General features: G+C 31.5%; 3 protein-coding genes across 3 annotated transcripts; 1 reads left to right on the top strand and 2 right to left on the bottom strand.

Moving 5' to 3' along the window:
• Positions 1-3,507: 3,507 nt before the first annotated feature.
• On the bottom strand, positions 3,508-5,852 carry LOC108485860 (uncharacterized). Its single transcript, XM_017789705.2, has 2 exons — positions 3,877-5,852; positions 3,508-3,728 (listed from the first exon to the last, which is right to left on the bottom strand). The coding sequence occupies exons 1-2, from the start codon at positions 5,714-5,716 to the stop codon at positions 3,613-3,615; spliced, it is 1,956 nt and encodes a 651-aa protein (XP_017645194.2). The 5' UTR covers positions 5,717-5,852; the 3' UTR covers positions 3,508-3,612.
• Positions 5,853-11,270: 5,418 nt separating this feature from the next.
• LOC108485419 (protein TRIGALACTOSYLDIACYLGLYCEROL 5, chloroplastic) lies at positions 11,271-12,968 on the top strand. Its single transcript, XM_017789256.2, has 4 exons — positions 11,271-11,559; positions 11,665-11,709; positions 12,554-12,586; positions 12,668-12,968. Exons 1-4 carry the CDS (start codon positions 11,523-11,525, stop codon positions 12,844-12,846), a joined length of 294 nt encoding a protein of 97 aa, XP_017644745.1. The 5' UTR covers positions 11,271-11,522; the 3' UTR covers positions 12,847-12,968.
• Positions 12,969-14,471: 1,503 nt separating this feature from the next.
• On the bottom strand, positions 14,472-17,207 carry LOC108486780 (acyl-CoA-binding domain-containing protein 3-like). Its single transcript, XM_017791006.2, has 5 exons — positions 16,222-17,207; positions 15,554-15,659; positions 15,369-15,469; positions 15,209-15,275; positions 14,472-14,800 (listed from the first exon to the last, which is right to left on the bottom strand). The coding sequence occupies exons 1-5, from the start codon at positions 16,965-16,967 to the stop codon at positions 14,789-14,791; spliced, it is 1,032 nt and encodes a 343-aa protein (XP_017646495.1). The 5' UTR covers positions 16,968-17,207; the 3' UTR covers positions 14,472-14,788.
• Positions 17,208-18,249: the final 1,042 nt, after the last annotated feature.

The raw sequence follows: 18,249 nt of genomic DNA, 5'->3' as shown, positions 1-18,249 counted from the left end.
AACCTTATTAAACTCCATCTATTTTATATTGATTAGGATAAGGTGTTTCAATCCTACTAGAATATGGCTTTGCAAGCCTATAAATAGACATAGTCTATTCCTCTTGTATTTGAGTAAAAATTTTTCGACATAGTGAATTTTCTTCTCCTCTGCCCGTGGTTTTTTTCCCGAAAGGGTTTCCACGTAAAATTTATGTGTTCTTTATTTTTATTTATTTTATTCTATTTTATTTTTCACAGTCAAGCACTTGGATTTTCTAATAGTGATTGAGTAGAGTCTTTAGATGATATTAAGAGTTCCTTTGAGTATTGCTTCATTATTGGCTCAAGGATTTTCTCTTGGTGTGTTAAAAAAATAGAAGATCATGGCATAATCGAATATAGAAGATGAATTAATAGTTGCAATAGCAGCTATTAATGCAAGCCTTATGATTGAGAAAAAATGTGCTTGATTTGCATATAAAGCATGTTAAAAGCATTGAAGTGTTTGTGGACAATGAAGCAATATATATATCAGACATTTCAGTTTTTCACGGAAAGCCCAACCATTTCAACATTAAACTATTTTTCTTAAGGGAGGTGTGAAAAACTGGTGATGTTATTCTGTCAAATTGCTAACATTTTCATCAAGTCACTTCTTGTTAATTAATAGGTTTAAGTTTTTGAAAAGGTGGTGATGCATCACTTTCTATTTTCAATTTAATTTATTAATATCTTTCTTGCTTCAATTTTTTTTTACTTAATTTTTACCTTAGTTATCATATTGATCTTGTTCATAAACAACCCTATTAAACAATAACAATATGCTACTTGGTGTTAGAATTGTGTGATCTAAATTTCGTATGATATGAAAAGTTCGAGGTGCAACTCACTTATTAAATAAATAAAATACAGAGACAAAATTGGAGATTTGTGAGACTAAAGGACTGAGGGTCGCACAAGTTGAATCCGTATAGGGCTATACTTTTTCTATTAGACGTTGATTATAAAATGGATGTTTAACTCTTAAAACGTGTGTAGACAAAAACCTTTTATATTTGTTGTTTTTCTCTTTCTCTGCCTGTGGTTTTTCCCAATAAAGATTTTTCACCTAAAATCTGTATATTCTTATTTTTTCTTTTTATTGCTTTGTGATCATTCCTACTGTTAGACGTATAGTATAACACTTGCTAGTATAACACTTGCTAGTTTTTATAGTGAAAGAGTTTTATTAGCTGATGGTGATAATTTTGGTGAGAAATTAATGGGTTTATAGTGAGAAAATTAGAAGTTAACCAAACGGTAGTACTTTTATTAAAAGTAATTCAAATTCTTAGAAATTAATGGGTTGGGTTTTTAGTGAGAAAATTGCCCAGTAGAAGTTTACCAAATGGTAGTACTTTTATTGAAAGTAATTTAAATTCTGATTGATAAGCATTGCTATTGTTGGATTGTAATTTAAACATTTTTAGAATTTTTAATAAATTGTTTATACTTTTTAAAATTTAACCCAAAAATTTATTTCATACTTATCATGCTGCCATATCAGGAAAATGGTTGAATTTAACTTGACTAATGTCAGCTTTATTGTCCATATCGGGCCTATTTGACAAAAATAAAACTCTAACATTGAGATTGATTATGAAAAGAAAAATTAAAAGCAGCATTGTAAAAACATGCAACCATTAAAAGGTAAAATTTATCACTTAGTGAGAGGGTTTTAGAAGAAGTGTTGTAAACAAGTGGAGGAGAAGAATCAAGAGAAGGTGGAGAAAAAAAATTAGAGTAGACCCTGTAACATTGAGCATAGCAGTAGATGGTAGTTTGTAAGGTGGAGGAAGGTTGTATGTGGTTGATAAAAAGGCTAGATAAGGATATAAGTTGAGCTTAGAGAGAATTTTGAGAATCCAAATGTCAAGAGTATCAAAAGACATTTCTCCAATTATAAAAGACTCATATTTAGTATCTTGTTATACCCCTATATGGGTTGGACACATGACACTTCTAGAAGACACTAGGTGGATGCGTTACCTATCTCTCTTACTTTAGGTTGTTCTTAGTTGTCTCCCTATCTAGTCACTCGTCGTGAGACCACCTGCTAATACTAGAGTCGTCCCCTTATATAAGGGTACTAGCTATTATAGTTAAGACACTTGCGTTTCTGTTGGTGTGTGGGGATAAAAATAAATTTATGAGAAATTAACAATACATCAAAGCCACTTGATTTAAGGTAGGTACTATTTGCCAACACTTATATTTTGGTGTACAAAAGAGTTATTAGCAAATGAACTTCGAGAATATAATGAAGTCTAATTATTGTCTATGTTTTGCATTAGCGAAAACAATCCATTTAGCATTTTACAGAGTATAACAAGAATAATTTTTATAAAGAATTTCTATAGTAATTATTTATTAAACAATCTAAGAATAATAGAGATAAACAAGAATCAAAAGAAACAAAATTTTTAAATTTTGTTGTGCCAAGCAAATGAAATTTGACTCTTATTTATAAGAGTTCTCATATCTCTTCATAAATATATAACTATTCACATAGATAGTCATATTTTTAGTAATAAACACAATTATTCAATAGATATTTACTTGAATAATTATGATTTTTGTTAATAATTAGGTTACATATCTTTTACTAATAAGAGATATAACTTATCATTATGAATAGTGATAATTTTAGTTAATAACAAAGTGATATAACTTTTGATTACTTATATCTTTTCATTTGTAACTATTAAAATACTATATATATATTTTGAAAATGTTCTAACATTTTCAATATAAACACTCACTCTAGGAACCACTAGGATTCACCTAAGCATAACAATCTTATGCTCTCTCAAAAGAAATAATAGAATGAGTCTCATCACATACTAGTCCCACACAGTCCATGATGGTAACTATTTGGTAACCACTTATCACATCACCGCTAATAAATTATATCTTTCCTTAATCATACTTAGCTTTCCATCCTTCACAGCAGCCTTCCTTCTCCTCCTATCTCTTTCCAGCTTTCCGTTTGTTTATGTAAATTTGCTTCCTTTACACCACCCTCTTCTCCTTGTCTACTTGTTGAAATTTGTATAACAAAATCAAAAGTGAATTGCAATACAGGCTTTTACTCTATATATCATACTTTGCAATAGTATCCACACTCACCCCATGAAAACGACGACATACAGTTCAAAGCTGGAGAGACAAAGAGCAGCCAGGTTGGCTTTTTTTCCTCTCCTCTTGCCTCATTTTGTTTTCTTCTTTCATTTCATTAACATTTTTTCATCATTGTGCTCAAGTGGTCCTCCCCACTTCTTCCTTACTATATACATTCATTCATACAGACATATATATATATAAAAGATCCCCTGGAACCACCACTGGCATCCCACTTAAAATATTTCATCATATGATCTTCTCTTTTAAATTATAAGATTCATGATTTCATGTCATCATCATCATCATATATGCAACTCTAACATAATAGAACAACCAAAAACATTAATTTGTGCATGCATGATACTTGTCTGACTCAAAAGACTAATCCATTTTCAGTGTCTGAATCAAATACATCATTGCTTTAATGCAACATGAAGTACTGATGATATATATATAAGTCTGTGGTTTATTACATTGATCGAGCCATGACATTAAAAGCTGTTTTGTTTCTCCTTCTTGCTCTTTCCATCTCTCTCCAATTTTTTCCCTTTGCAATCAAAGGTTCTTCAATTATGGTGGACAGACCTGAAAACAAAAAAAGGGGTCACCAGCAAAAAAAGTCATAAAACATTACATTCACTTTAGCAGCATGCCATGTTGCAGAATATTTATATATGTAAGTACTGTATGTTTATATATATAACTTTGTACTATATATCAAGTAAATGCTCACCAGATGCTATACTTTTCTTCTCCATCATCATCATCATCATTTGCCTCATCATTTCATCACATTCTAGCTGATGATCATCTTCATTGCTACTTATCTCATAATCATCGTCTGATCTGGTGAACTTGGACTTCGCATTGACAAACAACCACGTGGCTTCCATCTGTTTGCTGATCATACGAGCTGCATAGTATGGGATCTTCACACGCTTGTTGGTGGTGGTAGTGGTTACTGAGTTGATGAACATTATACAATCCATTAAGCTCTCTTTAGCTAACCCTTTCATATCATAAGCTTGTGATCTTCTCCATAAGCTTTTACCATGAGAATTAGTAGGGTTAGAGAGACAAAGAGCTCGAGTTGAGTCTCTAATGGCAGCATCAGGGTCTCTAAGTAGTAAATAACATTGAGCTCTATTGCTATAAAGTACCATTCTTTCTTTACGAAGCTTCAAAGGACATGTATCCAAGGCTTCATTATACATCTTTATGGCTTCCTCTACATCACCTAACCAAAACACATGGTTAGCTTGTTGTTTTATAAGGTTCACTAACACCCTTTTTTCTTCTAATTTTTCAACTGACATGGTTTTTTCTCTCTTTCTTCTTTCTACTTTCAACTCCCATGTTTGTTGCAGAGCTTTTAAGACATGGCTATTCTTGATTCTAAATTTGCTTTGTTTATAATCCAAAAGAAGGGTTTTTGTAATGGTTTCACCCAAGTTTGATCTATCACCAAGGCTTTTGAGTTCAACTAAATCGATGAGAAACATGGTGACAATCTCAATAACCTTGTACCTTGTATCTATGTCTTTGAGAAGCAATAACAGACAATCAATCCCCATGTATTGCCAATCATCTGATGATCTAGAAAGATGACAAAGATTCTCCAACACTTGTTTTGATTCAGAGATGCTTTGTCTTCCATATTTGCTGTAACACAAGATTCTAATCAATCCCACACCAGCTGGTGATGAATGGTTCACTAATCCACCCCACATCCCACATAAATCAACCAAGAACCCTTGGTTACAAATAAGGTTCAATGATCTTTCTTTACAAGCAAAACAGTTGAGTAGGTACAAAGACCAACACTGTAACTGGCTAGCCCATTCTTCAGCTTTTCGGTTCTCCATTTCCAAACCACCAACACCTCTTGTAAGCAAATCACAATGATATTTTGATCTTTTGTTCTCATCTTTAACACCAACGAACTTAGTATACACTTGATCAAGACAAGTTGAAGCTAAGTTCATTGTGAGTCTCACCAGTTCTTCTTCATAAGCAGCTACAGCTTCAAATGTTCTTTCATAGCTTGCAAGGTGACCAAGAGCTCGAACAGCTACTCTTTGTTCAACCCAACTTATCTTCCCTCTTAAAAGCTCCATTAATGGAGGTATAACACCAGCAACTACAGCTTTCTCTGCAAACTCAACCTTGTTCATAGTATAAGAACCAATAACATGAGCTGTATAGTAAGGGATGTAAATGTTTTGACCCCTAAATAACCAGCTTCTATCATTGGTTCCTTTCTCGAGTAAACTCACCATGCAATCAAAGATACCAAGGGATATAAACTCAGGATCATCTGGTTGTGCCATTGCTATGTTCCACAAACCACTTAACACCAAAACATGTTGTTGGTCATCTCTATTGATAACTGACATTTCATTGAAACAAGTTGCTAAACAAGACCTTCTTAAAGATGTGTCTGGTTCTTTCATGATACAAAAGAAACAACATGGATTGTTACACATTTGGTCCGTAACCATGTCGTTTATGGTTTTAGGAGGAGTGGTGTTAAAATTTGGGGTCATCTTCCCTTTTTTGTTGAGGGAATCCATTGGTTTTAAGAACAAAGATTTGAAACAGGGTTAGGGTTTTGTTTTCTGGCACTATATAAATATACAAGGTGGATAAGTGGTGTAATGACACCTAGCGGCGCATGGATGATGGAATCATCTTTGCTATATTTGAAACAAAGAAAAATGTGTGCTGTTTGCCTCTTTTTCTCGAGAAAAAAAAAGGGGGTAGTAAAAAAAATTTCACAGGTTTACTGAGAGGTGATTCCAGTGAATGAACTACAAAATCTGACATATATTGTACTTGTTGTGTTTATTTAATAGGTGGATGAGAAATGATTAATTTAGCATCTACCGTTTGCAAGGTCTAGAATCCTGATGTGTTTGGGAAGTTTCGGGTTTGAGTTTGATATTGAAACAGCGTTGTCTCTTCGTTTTGACTTTGAATTTAATTAAGGGTTAATTTATATATGAGGTAGTTAAATTTAACAATTTATATTAATAATTAAATTACAACAATATGTTGGAGTGAAGTTATTGTGACATCCACGATCAATAATACGATGATATATGATAACTTCACATTTTGTCACATGTCAAAATGCGAGGTTGTCATGTGTTACCATACTATTGATCGTTAATTCCAAGTAGTTATATATTAACCCATTAATTAAAACTCAATCTAATTATCATAGAGGGTTCAAATAAAAAAGGGTAAATATACATTTTGGTATCCTAATTTAGTTTTAAGATTTAAATTAGTAACTAAAGTTTTTTTTTATCCAATTAGGTACCTAAACTTGAATTCAAGATTCAATTTTGTACCTAAACTTTTTTTGTCCATTTAAGCACTTGAATTTGGTTTTTTGTTTCGAATTAGTACCTAAACTTGGCTAGTTCAAATTGGTTCAAACAAGTCATTTACCCTACATATTAATTTGGATAAAAAAAATCGAGTTGAGGTACCAATGTGAACCAAGAAGTCAAGTTTAGTGGCCTAGTTAGACAAAAAGAAACTTTAAGTACCAATTTGAATCTTAAAGCCAAATTCAAATACCAAAATATATATTTACCCAAAAAAACAAGAGTTAATATACCATCCATTAATACTTTCTGGTAAATTGATCAAACGATGACATGGGAAGGCTGCAAGTCTGAAATTGAAAATGAAATGTTTGCAGGTTTGCTTCATTTTGTAAATTCATTTTCATCTTACTCTTTATTTGATAGTTAAACTAATTGCTTATGTTAAACATAAAAAGGCAAGTAATTTGAGGAATTTGTGTCCCTCCATTTATGATCAAAACTCAAAAGCATCCAACTTTGTATGCAACCTTGAAGAACACCCTCCATAGTCATCACTGTTGGAAACCTTTTTGCAACATCATCCAGTCGTCGTTGAATTTAATGATACCAGGAGGACCAACTCTCATCTCACAAGTTGTTTAAACATTTTCACCTTAAAACCAAAGAATTATGATTCAGTGTCCCACCTTCCTTATTCCTTGAAGATAAATCAATACTTCTCTTCAAGAACTACGGCACTTCAAGCTAGCTAAAACCACATAAATCTGAGGCAAAGCAAGCCAATCACAAATAAGACACCTCAACAAAACAAACCCATCAATCCTATTATTATTGCTAACCATAAAAATTCACCAGTGCTCACTAACATTCTGAAACTTATAACTCCTATAGATATTCCTTTACATTCCAATAAAAATATTTCATATTTTAAAATCAATATCTATAACTTTACGTATAATATATGATTAATAACAAAATTTAATTAAACAGATATCATCATATCTTCGTATTCATATATCGACCACAAATATTTTTAGTGGTTAGGTGCCTAATTGAATTCTTAATTTCTCGTATTACTTTTTTCTCACTTCTCTCTCTCTTATTTTCTTTTTACACAACACATTACATTTTCTAAAACCTGTTTTGTCTTATGTGACCAAACAAACATCAGTTAAACTGGAACAACATATGATTAGTCAAATATCTTCGAAAATCTCCAAAAATACTATTCCAATAAAACTTAGATTAATACAAGTTTCTAGATTCCCTGTGCATACTTGTCATCATACTGTCTGGAAACTTAGGTTTTATATTTTTGTTAAGTTCATCAAATCTGATGTAACTTCGATTTCTAAAAGCGATATATTCAGTAGGGTTCGACATGTCTACAACAAAATACCCTTTTTCTACCTAAGTTTTAACCTTTTGCTGAATCTGTCATGTTTAACTTTTGATTCACCAAAATATATAAAAGAGTTCACCAATCAATTTCAATTCGCTTGTTTTGTTAATTTTGGATTTTGGTTATTTTATGATTGGATCATTTCGGTTTTAGCTTATTTACGTATGACGTTTTATTTTTTAGATTGAATTTTTTACCGGTTTAATAGTCATTTCTGTTTACTTGTTAGAGTTATTTTTGGTTTGAATTATTTCAAGTTTTTACTATTTCGAATTTATATTTTAGATTGTTTAGGATTTGAGTTGTTGAAATCTCCCACTATAAAATAAAATGTATAGTTATTAATTCTGTGTGTCGAATTAATATAAATTGTGTTAATTTCAAAAATTTTGTATCATTTCAATTCAGATTAATTCTGGGTTTCGAATTCATTTTGGTTTTGAAAAATTTTCGATTCAAATTATTCGGATTTAAAACTTGAGTTTTTAGGGTTAGTCATTATAAGTTCAGATAATTTCAAATTATGTTCATTTCAAGTTCAAGTAATGATTGGTTTGGATTGTTTATGACTTAAGTTAATTTAAGTTCAAATTATTAAATTTTCATGATCAAATCAATTTAATTCGAATTTGATTTTGTATTAATCTAATCAAATTTTCAAGATTGAGTCAGTATCTAAAGATACACAATGGACCAATCTCTTTCAATCCAACCATTTCTCTTGTCATGATAATTGCAAAATGCAATGTTTGAGGGACCACAATTTCAATATCTGAATCCAGGGTATTGTCGCCAAAAAAAGTGGTCCCCTAAACCACTTAACCTGGCAAAGCTCTGTATATAAATATAGCACAAACAATTCAGCTATAGATTAAACCAAAATTAGTACAATGTTTGAAGGTCTCAAGATTATGCGGCTACTATATAAAACATGCTGTATATAGAAGAAAACTTCATGAAAAGTTGGTCCAAAGAGTTTTAGATTATTAATAATTTAGTACTAAGTGATACTATTTTTGTTCCTAATGTAGTGAAGTTTCTAAATGTACATTTAGGTGGGGATATTGGGATGTGCATAAATTTTGTATTTTTCTCTGATACTTTTACAGTGTAATCCGCGTGGAAAGTAAGTGCGTTGGTTCCTAAGTTCATGATGATTAAAGACTGGATTCGAAATCTAAGTTCACTGGAGAAAGTGAAAATATGGGGCATTCATTTTGCTTATGAACTGTTTAACTTTAATCACGTAATTATCATACATGGAGTTTGATAAGGATCTTCAATGAAATCCTTTCCACACAATTGTGTTAGGTTATAGATTTATTAATATTTACCCCTTCTCCATAAAAATATAATCAATAATAATAATGTTAATTATAAATAAGTAACAATGTTGTTCACTTGATTTTCTCTTTTGAAAGAACTACTCTGGATTAGAATTGTTGTTGTTTGATTTGAGAATAGGTATGTTAAGAACAGAATTTCAATTTAGAACGGCTATCATTTAGTGTTGTTGTCACTTGAGAACAATTATGTAGCACCTCTAACCTATATCCGTTGTCGGATTAGGATCACGAAGTATTATAATACTTATCAAAACAATTAGTTTCATTAAGCCATTCAAATCCACATTTCATTAATAGCATAATTACATTTATGAACATTAAATTAAATTTACGGGGCCTTAAAAATAGTTTATATTACGACGTGTATCAAAACAATTAACATAAATGTAAGCTCAATTTCTAAACTATTTAGAAAATGGAAAGTTGTCTTCTTTATCTCCTTTAAAAATTGCAAAAAGTTTAATCTAATCTAATGGTAAATTGCATTTTGCCCTCCTAAAATTTAAATTTCATTTTTTGCCCCTCCAAAATGAAAGATTTATAATTTAATCCCTTAAGAAATTGTAAGATTTTATGTTAAAACAATGATACAATTTCATTTTAGTTATAATCAGATCCGACTCCCAAAACAAAATTAGCGTTATCCCTAACCAATGGTGCATGAGACATATGAATTGATTAGACCGGAAATCAATTGAAATGCGAACCGATACAAACTAATTGAATCCACTAAAAAACTTATTGAATCAATTTTTTTAATAAATTTTAATCGAACCAACGAATAAATGATTTAACCGATTCGATTATCAATCTAATTCTAAAAATATTAATGATCAAATATTATTATTTTTTAAATATAATGGTGTTCAAAACTTTACTCCTAGAATGAACATACATAGATAATTATTGAGTGACAAAAAGTGTAAAATGCATGCATTTGAAAGTTGATTGCTTTTAAGTTAGGCAGATTTGCACCCTAAGTTAATTTCTTGACTGCGCCTCCAATCCCACTATGGAACTCAACATTTTATATTCTTCCCTCTTGTCCTCTACCCTTAGGGTTTTGGGGTTTTTATTATTATTTAATTTAACTTTAATATAATTTGATTTTTTTTCAAATGTAGTGTCTGATTTTGACAAACGCTAATATCATTAACATTAAATCATAAAAATTTAAACTAACAATTAATTTTATCAAATTAATCTTAAAATCAATTAAACAAGTAAAAGCTATTACCGTTACCTTTTAGTGCCAAAATATATAATTTTTGTCAAACATAAGTACAATATTAGACTAAAACTAACACAAGTACCACATTAAAAAAGTGTTAAACTTAAGCACCAAATAATATATTAAGCTATAACAAGAATTTGAAAACTTGATTTGATCAATCCAAACTTCAATTATTTTCGATTTAATTTGACCATAAAAATTAATAGTTTGAACCCAAATTTGAAATGATTCGAACTCAAAGTAACTTGAACCTAAAATAACGTGAGACGTGAACTTAAAGTGATCAAAACTTAAAACAATCCAAACTCATGACCGAGTATTGAGCCAAATGATCCAAATCTTAGATTTATTCAAACCCAAATATCCAAGTCTAAAATTGAGCCAAACACTAGAAAAAATACCATAGAGGCTTTGGTACTAAGAGTCGGATTGGATTTTGCACTCTCTACATAAAAAATGAGCAAATTAGTTCCTATACATTAGATCAAAGAACAAGCTGGTCTTTCTGTTAAAAATTCATCTATTTCTACTGTTAAAAACTATTCCATGTATATCAGTATGGGGGCACACCATGTGTAACTATCTTGTAATTCTATCAACCACAACAATTTTTAACAATAAAAATAGATGAAATTTTTAACGAAAAAGATAAATTTATTATTTAATTTAATTTACAGAAATTAATTTATCTATTTTTGAATAAAAAAATAAAATACACTTTGGAGGAAAAGGTCCAATCTTGAACAGAATTATTTGTATCATATGATTTGGGCTTGGGTATTAGAAAAAAATAAAGTCCTCTACTTTTGTAATTCAAAGGTCCAAACTTTTTTTCTCTCAAAGACGAAATAGAGAAGCAAAACCCAAGCTTCTACTGTACCCAAAAGAATACCCTCACTTCCCAATCCGAATCCCTTCTCCGATTCTCTTCGTTTTTGTGGAAAATCAATTACATAGTCTTTGACAACGAATTGGGTTTCTTACAGTTAAGGTTAAATCACTCTCATTTCCCAGTTTTGATTAACATCTCTGCTTTTATTCACATCTAAGACGACAAAAATGATTACAAACTTCAATGGGTTTGGTGTTGGCATTGGTATACCCATGTTTATTTTACACTTCTTTTCAATATTCTATTAAATTAAGTTTCTTGCCTTTGAGCATTTTTTCTGTTTTTTTTTTTTGTCAATTTTGTTCACAGGTTTTGGTGTTGGGTGTGGTTTTGGAGTTGGATGGGGTTTTGGAGGTCTGTTTTCTTTAATCCACCTTCAATTTCTGTTTTTTAGCTTAATCAATGCATAAAGTTTTTCAATTTGGTTGAAAATTTTGTACCTTTATTATTCGTGTTATTTCATTCAAGTAAAAGTTTCATAATTTGTGAGACATGGACTTTGGACATAGAGGAATTTCATAGACTCTTGTTTTTTTTTGCTTTGATTGTGGTAAAGTAGCAAGAAGACCCTTGTACTAGTAGGAGTTTGATGGTTATTCTTTCAGCTATGTCTGTTTTACAGGGACTAATTTGTTCATTTTTTTAGTAGAGAGGGCAAAATACAATCTGACACTTAGGGGCCTCCACGATACTTTTACCCCTTGGGTGTTGATGTTAGTTGAAGGTTATAATTTTTAACTGCATGATGATATTAAGCATTTGCATACTCTAGATTGAATTGTTGATGTCAAATGAGAATGAAGTACCAATGATGATCTCTTCATCATCATTCAGGGTTTAGGGTTTTGTTTTTGTTGTTTCATCTATAGAGTCTTTATCTTTGCTCGAATCATGATAGTTAGAAGGTTACGAGGCAAGAATGCAACAATGCATATCGAATCAGTAATGGAGTTTGTGTCTTTGTAGTATCTTTTCTTTAATGAAGTGGATGGGATTTCCAGCCCTTCGTTTTTGTTATCTTTTTTTCTTTATCAGCTAGTAAGAATATCATTAAGGATGTTGACACTAATATGTTGAATTTCGATTATAAATGGTTTATTGCTGTTGACCCATTACGGTTTTGCCTTCAATGTTCTACAATCTTACGTTTACTAGACATCTTTATTAATGCTATTTGTGATTCGTTTCTCACCTGCAGGTATGCCTTTGAATATCTTAGGATTCGGTGCAGGTATTGCTTTAATACTTACTCAACTAAAACAAACCCTTCGTTTATTAATGCTAATGCTAATGAATTATTCTCTATGCGAAGGTGGTGGCTGTGGGATTGGTTTTGGCCTCGGATGGGGCTTTGGGTCTGCCTATGGTAGTCAATACAGATCCTCTAGGGTGACATTCCAAGGCTTAGAATTTGGCAAAGATGACCGAAGGCAGAACGGTAAGTTAAACGAAAAACCAAAAAACACCAAAGAAAATCGTCTGTCGCAGTAATTTTGTTTTTCCCTCGGTTTGGAGTTAAAATGAAAAATCAGAAAACACCAATGAGATATGAAATTTATATAAATGTTGTATTTGTTTTTACACTTCAATAACAATGGAGTCTTTGCTTAGAATTGTGATCCCTTGATTAATTCCCTTCATTTTATCTTCAAGTTGCCAGTCCTTTTGATTGTTGGTGTTAAAAATGATCATAGGAAAGAGAATTACCATCTTCAAATTCAATAAATTTGGAAAATGGGAAATTATCATTGCCATGTTGAATGATTTTGGGGAATGCAGGCGTTCATGAACTTATATATGGTATCAGCTTTATATATTGATTTCTCAAACTTGGTCCAACTATTTGAGTTCCAAATTTTGTTTAAACTTGTAAAATGCTTAACCTAAACATTTTAGGCTCATTCATATGTTTTAATTTTTATAAATATATGTTTTTATTTCATATTTAATAAATTTATATATGTTTATTAACATTTTAAGTGTAAACAATTTAAATATTTTTAATATTTACATTATAGTAGCATAAATTTTATATAAAAACTTATTATTAATTTGGTGTCACGAGTTTCTTATTAAATTAGTGTTACTAGTTAATTAAATATCAACTTAGTTAAGTAAAAGACTAAAATTGAAATTTCTTTTAATTTTTAAGAAAATATAATTATAAGCGTAATCATTATATTTAATTTTGTATATAATTTTTTATTTAAAAAAAGCATATAGTTTCAAATAAATATATCGACTTTAAAAAAAATTACACTGTTAGTCATTAAGATATGGTTAAGTTGTTTTGTTTTGGCCATTTAATTAAAAGAAGTTATAATTTGATCAATAAGTTAATCAAAAGTTTTTCATTTTAAATCATTTCCCTATATGTTTTATTCTATTCACATTGCATGCACTAATTGAAAGTTTTTTTTTTCTCTCTTCTTTTATAATTTAGCTTTTTTTTTATAAAACAGTGTTGAATGTCACGAATCTACAAATCAAAATTCAAACAAGTTTTTTTTGTCTCCAAAACTATTCGCCAAATTAACTTGAATCTAAGACATATTCTTGTATTCGTCGATGGATACTAATCTATCATACCAATCGTTATTTGGAGTTCGCCGGCAAAATTTAAAAACAAACAATTTAATAATCCAATAATTTAAATAAAAACTTTTGAAATAGTTCAATAAATTAAATAGAACTTTAGAATAATTTAGTGATTAAATTGTAACTTTATTTTTCGAATATAATATTTTTATTCAAATCTTTTTAGATATCGGACAAACTTTTAAATTTTGAGTGATAACATAAAACTGCAGTTAATTCATAAGAGGACTTTGATTATGTCAAACCAAAAATCATAACTTGTACCTTAAGCAACCTTATAGCCTACTTTATGACATTAGGATCATGCTTTTCACATTCAACCATGAGAAACTTCAAGCAAGATAATTCACTTACCTGAATACTAAAAACATCTCCCCAACCCCAATCAACATCAAAACATACAAAAACTAAAACAAAATACATAGAAACGAACAAGGCCAATGCCTCCACAATTTAAAACTTGAGGGGCACTTTATTACAAGACAACAAGATGATGTTCCAAATGTTTAGCCAACAAATATTCATAATGTTTAGACATTCCTTCACGTTATTTCGATTTTAAGTTAAATTCACACATTAGTAGCATACAAATCATTTCAGTTACTAGAAACATGGGTGCTTCACCCTTTTTATTTACATGCATAATATACAACAATCAATAGTTTCAATTTTTAACCACACGGTGACGTAAACAGGGATTTATAGATAAACAAGGGATAGATTATTCAGTGTAAGGATGATATTTATAATTGGTGGTAAAATATAGTCTTGTTTCTGACCAAGGAGAATGGCCCCTGCGGTCTTGGGGGGAGATGAAATCAGGGCGATGCTCTAATCAGTCTTTGGCCTGAAATTTCATACATGAAGTTATATATATATATACCAGAAGCAGCCATATGATAAAATAAGTATTCAGACAGACATTAGTTCCAATTCGACATTTTCAAATACGACTATGGATTGTGTGAGAGCTATTGCAGTTTAGGCAATTCAACTACTGGACCCTCGAAAAACTGAAGAGCATATCAAATGAAAAGCAACCGTTAAACGTATTATCAAAGGTAAAATAAATAGCCTAAAAGTGTGTCCACAACTTAAATTCGTAGGCCATCCAGTTTTTTTAGTTTCCTTCTTAAAAGCTTGGTGTTTTACATATATTTTGCATATGACTACAAATCTCGAGACATTTAGGTGCTCTAGTGTCCTTTTCATTCTACATACGTTCCAAAGGGAGGAGGTGAAATGAAATTTATACCTGCTTCTCACGGCTTGCGCTCTCAGTTATGTCACCACCTGCTGGAGCAGTATTCGAGTCTGCATTCCTGCAGGACATGAAACAAGTGGCTCAACATTTTCAGTATGATAAATAATGACATTAGTGAAAAGATAATAGAGGATTGCCAATATCAAACCACCTTTCATGCATAAAAATGGCCTGCTTATCTGGAAATGAATCTATATCAGGAGCCACAGAACCAGCAACGCCTTGGTCTGCAGATTCTAATTTCCGCTCTCCCTATACAAATATTAGTGTCAATCCAAAATATTCTCGGTAAAAGAAGTCACCAAAGAAATCAAACAAAGCCTACAGGAGACTCACATCGGAAGTATCTTTCGTCCACCCCGGAACTTTATCTGAAACAAGGGCAACATACAGCTCCATAGCCGCCTCTGGACTCATGTTCCCCAGCTTTTGCCAAGCATTCCTTGCACAATGCAAGCAGTGCTGTCCATCACTCATACATAGCAGCTGTCAACCCTGTTATTATAACTACCAATCAAGCTATACCGTCTAATTTGGTATAGGCTTAGAACCTAACGTGTCCTAAGTTTGACGCAATTTCTGAGTTATAGAGGCCAATCCGAATTCAACCACTATAGGAACTCTAATGATTTAGTGCCATTCTACATTGACTTTAAGTGTGTTTCAGCTAGTTATAGTCATATGAGGCTTATCTATAGGAAGAACACAACAAGAGGACAATGCTCAACTACCCTTCTCCTAGTTGATTATGACAATGAGGAACAAATGACCAACCTTTTAACCTACATTATGTAATTGCTGTCTAAATTGTTTAAACTTCAAAATCTTACTTTCTTTGACATAGTAACAAACATTAACAGTGCTATAGACTACAGGGCCATTGATCTTTCTTCTAAAATTTAACCCTTAGAAAGTGAAGTCTAACCATCCACATTCCAAACAGTGCAAAAGAAAGAAGATAAATCAAATCAACAAATATACAGATAACAAGGAAAGTTAGCTACCATTTGGAACGAGAAGCAACCATGAAAGCCAATGGCTGTGGTTCATGACAAGGCCCTTCTGTTGCAACCTTGTGGAGTCCATATAGTTCCATTTGAACATCATTCCCTATACCCAAATCTCCTTCTTGTTTAATGAATTTGGAAGCTGATCCAAAAACTTCCTCCAATTCACTCTTCTCTATCCCTTCCCAATCATCATCTTCATCCTCATAATTCTCCAGTTTCACTTCCTTTTCTTCTTCCCCAAGCACCTTCATTTGACTCTCTTCAGTTCTAATTTCTTGTGGTTGGAATTTGGTTTTATTTTCAGCTTCTATTTCTTGACCAATTCTCTCAACTTCTGCCTCAAAACCACCGATTTTCTTGTCGGTTTCTTGCACAAAGCTTTCAAGTTTCGATCTTTCAATGACCTCCTCACTATCCCCACCTTCCAATTCATCAACTTTTGTTTCACTTTTAAAACCCTGATCATCATCATCATCATCATCAACTGATTCAAGAACAACAACCTTGTTATCATCACCACTTTCTTTAACGAAATCAACTTTCTTTTCACTTTCAAAGCTTGAAACTTTCAATTTCTCGGCGAATTCCAACTGTTCCATGATGATCTTGTCATCGTCACCACCACCACCACCACCGCCACCAGCATCACCACCGGTAGCCAGAGAGACAATCTTGGCTATCAAGAAAGAAAAAACAAGAGCAATAAAAGCTGTCAGAAAAAGTTCCAAGATAATCTCCATGATTAACAAAGGAAATAACTTGAAAACCCAAAGATGGAAACAGAAAGAAAAAGACGGGATCAATGAGAAATAAAGTGGATTAAGGATGAAAATATAGACGGTCTTTTTTGTTATAATAATAAAAAAATAGAAAGAGAAGAAGGGTGAGAGAGGGAAAGGATATTTGTAGAAGAGAGCAAAGCATATTCGGCTTTTGGGAGCTTTGAGGAGAGGATTGGGATCACTTTTTGCCAAGTTTATGGGGGGCGGTAGTAGGGCCCTTCGTTTTTCTCTTTTCATAAATTTCGGACTTTTTTTCCGATTGAATCATAAGCGAAGTAGTAAAAGATTGACCTTCAAATCTTGGATTAAGTATGAGATTAACATAAGAATGGCAATGGAGTGAGATGGAAGTAAATGTTGTTAAACTCATTCTATAGTTTATTTGTTCTACTTTTATCATCTATTCCGCCCTATTATGAAAGTGTAATCTTAAAAATTACTATGAACTTTATAAATGTTAATGGAGCGGGGTAAGAGTGTAAATGAGACACTAATGCTTTCAAGTTAGTTGAGTTCAACTAAAAAAAATCGAACTCGATTAAGTAATTATCTATCTAAGTTCGAGCTATCTATTAAGCCAAATTTGAATTTTGTAATACTTGACTTGAACAACTGCAAGCTTTATTGAATTTTGCATATTTTTATATTAAGCTTAATTATAAAGCTAAGCTTAAGCTTGACTTTGAGTTGGAGTACAAAAATTGATAAACGAACTTAATTGAGCTCCAATATCAAATAGCTCAATTATATCTCGAGCTAAACTTGATTTTAACAAAAGATGTTCAATCAAACTTGAGCTGAACATCGAGCTTGAGCTTGGTAGTATTCGAGCTTGACTTAATTTAATTACACCCTCAGAGCAAAGTAAGATAAAGCAAATAATTATCATAATCGTTTTATACCCATTGTCTACAAGAATCTAACATTTCCATTTTACTTTCACTTAAAAATAAATCGATTCAAAATCTATTAAATAATTTAAACTTTACGATTCTTAGATAAACACTCTTAACGAATAAATCAAATATTGAGTTCTTTAGATAAATTTTTTAATTCAATTCGAATAATTTTCAAACATTTAGACTTGATGGGACCACTAAATAGCTGGCAACATTGGTTAAGTCACGGAGTTTCTCTTTTATATTATTGTTTCCATAGAAAAAGGTCTAATAAGGCGCCAAAGATAAGCTGACGTGGAGACAGTTTGCGTTATCTTACAAGTAGATAGCTGTCGCCTCTT

The sequence above is a fragment of the Gossypium arboreum genome, chromosome 6 (genome assembly GCF_025698485.1).
Source record: "Gossypium arboreum isolate Shixiya-1 chromosome 6, ASM2569848v2, whole genome shotgun sequence".
In the NCBI taxonomy this organism is placed as follows: domain Eukaryota; kingdom Viridiplantae; phylum Streptophyta; class Magnoliopsida; order Malvales; family Malvaceae; genus Gossypium; species Gossypium arboreum.
The sequence above is the reverse complement of the archived record's forward strand: the minus strand, read 5'-3'. Positions and strand labels throughout refer to the sequence as shown.

Coding starts and splice junctions, on each gene's coding strand:
- LOC108486780 (XM_017791006.2), bottom strand. CDS start 16,967: ATGGAGATTATCTTGGAACTTTTTCTGACAGCTTTTATTGCTCTTGTT. Junction 15,660..16,221: donor GTTGCTTCTCGTTCCAAATG/GTAGCTAACTTT, acceptor GCATTGTGCAAG/GAATGCTTGGCAAAAGCTGG. Junction 15,276..15,368: donor GCCATTTTTATGCATGAAAG/GTGGTTTGATAT, acceptor CATGTCCTGCAG/GAATGCAGACTCGAATACTG.
- LOC108485419 (XM_017789256.2), top strand. CDS start 11,523: ATGATTACAAACTTCAATGGGTTTGGTGTTGGCATTG. Junction 11,560..11,664: donor TGGGTTTGGTGTTGGCATTG/GTATACCCATGT, acceptor TTTTGTTCACAG/GTTTTGGTGTTGGGTGTGGT. Junction 11,710..12,553: donor AGTTGGATGGGGTTTTGGAG/GTCTGTTTTCTT, acceptor TCTCACCTGCAG/GTATGCCTTTGAATATCTTA.
- LOC108485860 (XM_017789705.2), bottom strand. CDS start 5,716: ATGGATTCCCTCAACAAAAAAGGGAAGATGACCCCAAATTTTAACACC. Junction 3,729..3,876: donor GAAGAAAAGTATAGCATCTG/GTGAGCATTTAC, acceptor TTTTGTTTTCAG/GTCTGTCCACCATAATTGAA.